The 6001-nt window shown below is 40.4% G+C and overlaps 1 protein-coding gene across 1 annotated transcript in view; it reads left to right on the top strand.

The window, feature by feature from the left end:
• The first annotated feature begins 338 nt into the window (after positions 1-338).
• Positions 339-6001, top strand: part of LOC139467104 (DNA helicase MCM9-like) — a 29666-nt gene continuing 24003 nt past the window's right edge. Inside the window, exons 1-3 of the mRNA XM_071248821.1 lie at positions 339-413; positions 2790-2886; positions 3587-3728. Of these exons, the coding sequence (XP_071104922.1) occupies positions 368-413; positions 2790-2886; positions 3587-3728 (285 nt within the window). The 5' untranslated portion in view covers positions 339-367. The remainder of the gene's footprint in view (positions 414-2789; positions 2887-3586; positions 3729-6001) is intronic.

Here is a 6001-nt window from a genome sequence, read left to right as displayed (position 1 = left end):
CCCAACTGACTACTATTATATAAACCGGGAATTCGACATTTTTGCTACGTCAGAAATTATTTGAAATAATCCGTTTCATAAATTTATTTGGAAGACCATAAATAACCAAACTTTAATATAATTGTATTTGGTATCCTTGTTTACAAATGTATAGTCAAGCGCTGCTCAATATGACTTCTGCATAATTTCTTGAGTTAAAAGACGTTGTAGTCAAATAGTATGCAATATTTGTAATCTCGCGAGTTGTATAAATATCAAGATGGCGCCAAGTTCAGTTTATGAACGTGTTGACATTTTGATGTGGTTGGCATTAGTGCCCAAATGTAAATAATACGGTCATGACAGTGGTGCTCATCTTACCTACACCATGTCTCAGTTAGAACTTAACGCCGATGAGACGTTGAAATTGAAGGGTTTGTATGTTTTCTCTACTTTTGAAGTGGAGGTTACGATTTTCTCCTCTGCTTTCACCAGCCCGTGCAAAGAAAGAATTGAGTATGTGGTTTGCGAGGCGCAGATAGATCTACCGGCAATCTCGCTAATTAGTGCTGATTGACCCACACTTCATAGCCTTTACTTACGTACTTACGTACCCACTGGGCCTTGCAAGGATGCCCTTGGCCCTCGTCATGGATCTCGTTTATTTAATGGCAAGTAAAGTGAAAATAATGTTCGCAATTTTCTTGGTAATGTCTTTTTTCTAGATACATTTATGGTATATTCTCTGATTTATTGAAGCTCCCAGCGAGAAAAAGTCATAATATCTGTAGAAAGTATTTGAATGTCTAAATGAAAGTGCTTCCAAAACAAACCTAATTGGAAGTGGGGCCTAAGCTACTGCCACAGCGGTGACAACTGTTTTCATTGTTGAATAAGTTTTTTTCATTTTTATCTATCTTGTAATTCATAGCCGTTATGCATATGTAGCAGGACGTGGAGTCGTCCCACAGATGACATCCTTACCTTGTAAGCGTGCTGATGGGGTTAACCTCTTTGGTCATGTGGACAAGGCGTCCGACCTCTGATCACATGGTCCGTGGTTCGAATCCCATCACAGGACTCAGAAATTTTATGGCCGCTACATTGGCGCCAAACGTGGGGTTGAGCACGTTCATGTTAAATGTGAGCAAAACAAGCCTCAGTACTCTGCTATGTGGCCCAGGACGTGCCTTCTGTTGATAAGGGAGTATGTAACAGGGCGTGGAGTCGTCCCACAGATGACATCCTTACCTTGTCAGCTTGCTGATGGGGTTAACCTCTTTGGTCATGTGGACAAGGCGTCCGACCTCGGATCAGAAGGTCCGTGGTTCAAATCCCATCACGGGACTAGGAAATTTTATGGCCGCTACATTGGCACCCAACATGGGGCTGAGCATGTTCATATTAAATGTGAGCAAAATAAGCCTCAGTACCCTACTATGCGGCCCGGGACGTGCCTTCTGTTGACGGGGGAGTATGTAACAGGGCGTGGAGTCGTCCCACAGATGACATCCTTACCTTGTCAGCTTGCTGACGGGGTTAACCTCTTTGGTCATGTGGACAAGGCGGTCGACCTAGGATCAGAAGGTCCGTGGTTCGAATCCCATCACAGGACTCGGAAATTTTATGGCAGCTACACATATACCATGTATACTGTTTCTGTTTTTTCTGTTAATCTCTTAAAAAATAACAACATTGCATACATTGTGGAATGTGTGAAACAACCTTTGACCATGTTATTGGGAATGATTAAAATCGCAGTAAACAATCGTCAAGTAGCGTTTTACTACTAACATACTGTTTAGCCAGAGACCACATAATATTATATGGTCTCTGGTTTAGGTAATAAAACATGAGCTGCCCTCAGCACTATTCCACACTGTAGGGATTAATCCCCTGAGTAAACAACTGAAGACATATTCAGTGTTGTTACTAAGGTGATATAAGTTATGGAAACGGTATTCAAATAGTTGAGCAGACAGAAAAAGGACATCATGTGTTCAAAAATCTGAGGCAGAAGCAAGAAGCCTGGGTATCGGCCCTGTCATCATAATTGTTGAAATTATGCAGCACGTCAAACACTGGGGACCTGTTTTAACCCATTAAGGGGAATCCCCTCAGTGGAGGCTTTTTTTGTTTGGGATACAATTTAGCAAGTCATTTTTTATCGTCTTTTTACTCTATTTCTGTTTTTCACCGCCTCCGTGGTCTAGTGGTAGAGTGTCCGCCCGGAGAGCGGAAGGTTCGGGGTTCGATCCCCGGCCGCGTCATACCAAAAGACGTAAAAAGATGGTACTTGTTGTTACCCTGTCTGGCGCTCGGCATTAAGGGGCTAAAACAAGGACTGGTCGGCTCGGAGTCAGTATACTGTGTCTGAGTGGGGTATTCATGTTAAACTGCGGCATGGTATCTCAGTGGGCTAGCACTATAAATCGGCATCAGTCCGGACTAGTACAAGCAGCCACACAAACACACACACGTACATGCACGTCGCTATATAAGTGCAATAATCTTGGACGCGACGTTAAACCCAATTTCACCTCACATATTTCTGTTTTTCAAATCAAATGTTGGTCAATCATGTGTGATTAAAGTATTAAAGTATTAAAGTATTAAAGTATTAAAATGTGCAAAGTTGCTATGTTGGCTTCGCTTGCCCTTTGAGGTTAACATTTGAGGCAATATTTAAGAGATGACAATGGAGCCATAAATATGTGAACATCAGTGGCATGAATATATTTGTAAGGACTTTTCCATTTGTTTTGCATCAAAAGTTTGAATGCTTTCAGAGTTTCTGTTGATGTTTGCAGATATCCTACGGTCATATTCACTGGCGTTCCATCAAAGTGAACTACAAGAAATTCTGTTTGAAGATGAAGATGAAGACCATTTCTCAATATCAGTGGAGTGAGTGAAAATACAAATACATGGGAGTCGTGCACTTTTAAAAATTTCAATTAGCGCTGTGTAGAGGATCCATCTCATGTTGCCAGCTTGAAGATAAGACAGGCTTATGAGTTAATCTAATTGCGAACACCCCACAACAGGACCACGGGTGTCATCACAAACAATAAGTGTTTGTTTACCAAGTGCTCATTTACCAAGTCATCAGCAACCGATTGTTTACCTTGAAGTGCAATTGCAGTTGCCATTTTTTTCTACAAAAGTCGAAACTTGATAAAAATTGTAGTTTCCTCAAATTAACCAATACCCTACCTCACAAATAACCCTAATTATTGTAAAGGGGTGTTTCATCGGCAAGTGGTGCCCAACCTTAAGGATTGTGATGGGATGCTTGATCGGAAAGGGGATCTAAGGCTAAGGATATATTTGGGGGTAACTCACTCGAACCCTAACACAAGGATCAAAGAGGCACGCAAGAATACAAATACATTTTCTCACCAGAAGAACATACAGATGGCATTCACACATCATTGGAAAATTATGACCTGTGTAAAAGTTTTAGAAAACTTCAAATTAACATTGAATATATTCTGAGGATACTCCTAGCAAGTTTTCAGATAGAAGTGCATATTCTGGTTAAATGAGATTTTAGATTTGTGTCAGGTTTATCATGTTTATTTTGACAATGAATCTTTTGCTTCAGTGCTCTCTCACTCTTTGAGAGTAACACCACGGTCTGTGAGGTGCTTCTGGCAGCCCCGTTGAAACTGTTGTCCCTGTTTGATGAGACTCTGGTGACAGTACAGGAGACTATAAAGTCTGAGCATGAAGCTCAACACAGAATGGTAATTAATCTGCGTGTGTATTTTCTTATAACAGAATATATAGTGTTTGCGTTTACAGCGTCCCATATACAAAGGTGGCGATTCGCTGTGCAGAGTTGCGTCCCTTGGGCACGCCAGAAACCTATGATTGTGGGTTTGAATTCCGGTTGGCCCCTATTATGTTTCTAGGTTTGTCAGCACCATACCCGTGCACGTGGGTTTCACCGAAGTGGTAAACGTCTGAGACCTGCATCACTTCGGGCTCTCCTCCCACATTAAGTTGACATGCTGTGATATAACTGGAATACTGTTTAAAGTGGCGTTAAACCAAACTCACTCACTCACCATATACAAAAATATGCACTGAAAAAAAATATTACGCAAAAAACCAAAACATACACATGCCCCCTTACTCGTTTTTCATTCAGTCATAGTGCAGGACTGATGTTTTTCAAGCAGATATTTTCCTTGATAAATTTTGGCTTCATCTATCACACAAGAGTCTCTGGGAACTCGGTGTCACTGCAGTTAAAGCTTCTGGGTGACTGATGTTGAAAGAGTCGAGTGGCTAATCTATGAAGATTCAAAGATGTTTTGTGTACACACATAAAAACAGACACTTAAAGATTTTAACCACTCACTTATTTAAGCTCAGAATGCCCTAAAGTTCACCATTTCAGGTCCACATTTAACAAAATATCTTGGCGGAGCATGCCCCCAAACCCCCTAGATAACTTCGCGCCAATGGCGCTCGCAGCGACAGCGTCCCAGGGGACACATTTATTTGAGAGAACAGCACAAACACTGAGATATATACCATTTTTGTGTGCATAATGCATATGATGTATATTTTGCCCCCATAAATGTGAATAGCAGGATGCACATTACACCACACATTTTGTATTTTTCGTTTCACGGGCCTGCCCCCCTACTGAAAAGCAGCTTAAAAGAAATAAATGTAACATAACTATATTTATTTTTATTATGTCTCCTGTTGTAATATAGACTCTCATATGAAAATTAAAATGTTATGTATCAATTCCATGTCTACATCACTATGAGTGATTCAAGAAGCCAGCAGCAAAATGACTTTCATATTGACAAAGAAATGATTGACACAGCTATTTATTTTTATTTCAACGACCTTGTGTGGAAAAGCTGGAATAAATCTGTGAAACATAAAATCGAAAAAGTGGGGCTTATACATCCAGACAAGGAATTTTCATTTAAATAGTGCTGATTTCTAAGCAGGATATTTTCCTGTAGCTAATTAGAACCACGTTTTGACTTATGACTACTGATCCTATTTATTTCCTTAATAAAGCCAGAACTGTTGAACTTGAAACTATTCATAAATGTTATATGAACCTGAGATGAACTTCTCAATGTCTTTTAAAACATGTTTCTAGTCCTGTTGAACAGTTACCCGTCTTAGACTGATTGTTAGGCTCTATTTCTGTCACATCTATGTACAGTCGTGCCTCGTTTATACGCACACTTGCGTCATTTCACAATTCGTCCGTATAAATGAAACCAGCTTCTTACTGGAAGAGTTACTTCCCTTCAATTATGCAACTCATGACAGATGACAGAGCAAACAGATACATCCACTCAATCTTTATTCAAGACATACACGTTTCAAAAAATCTGTCTCAGCACTCCACAGACTCCATAGTTATCGAATGGGATTACATGTACAATAAACAAGCTCGTCTCAAACGTAACTCGGTGTCACTTGGTTAACTGACTTCTCTTGAATCAAAGGATTACCACCAGCAGAAGTGTATTGTCCGGATTAGTGAGACAATTTTGTGTGCATTTCAGTGTTTTGTGTATGAAAATGACTATACGGTTCCGGAAACTGAATTTTCGTATATACGGGTAAATTTACATAGTAATTATTTCGTTTTGAATGAAAATCGTCTGGGAACCGAGGTTTCCGGATATTTGAAGTCTGTATAAGCGGGGCATGACTGCATAATAGTGTTTGTTATATGCTTTCTCTTCCCTTATCCTCAAACCAGACTCATATAACAAACACACACTGTTCGTCCCCCGCGGTGCTAGCCGAAGGCCTTTAATTGTCTACGCCATACACATTTTATTCACTATTGTATTCCTCCACAAACACCTCTGGGTTCAACCGATAACCACCTCAGCTCCCTAGCGCTGACGCCACAGTGACGTTGTATTTTACTGTAAGATGATTGGAGAAGAGCCTTTTCTGCAACACCCCGTTTCCAACTCTGAAATTAAAGCTGCTTGTTTTATGGCTAGACCGCAGGCGAGAATGA

Source organism: Haliotis cracherodii, unplaced genomic scaffold (assembly GCF_022045235.1).
Source record: "Haliotis cracherodii isolate W230 unplaced genomic scaffold, xgHalCrac1.p SCAF_19, whole genome shotgun sequence".
Taxonomy (NCBI): Eukaryota; Metazoa; Mollusca; class Gastropoda; order Lepetellida; family Haliotidae; genus Haliotis; species Haliotis cracherodii.
This window is presented reverse-complemented; position numbering and strand designations above follow the sequence as displayed.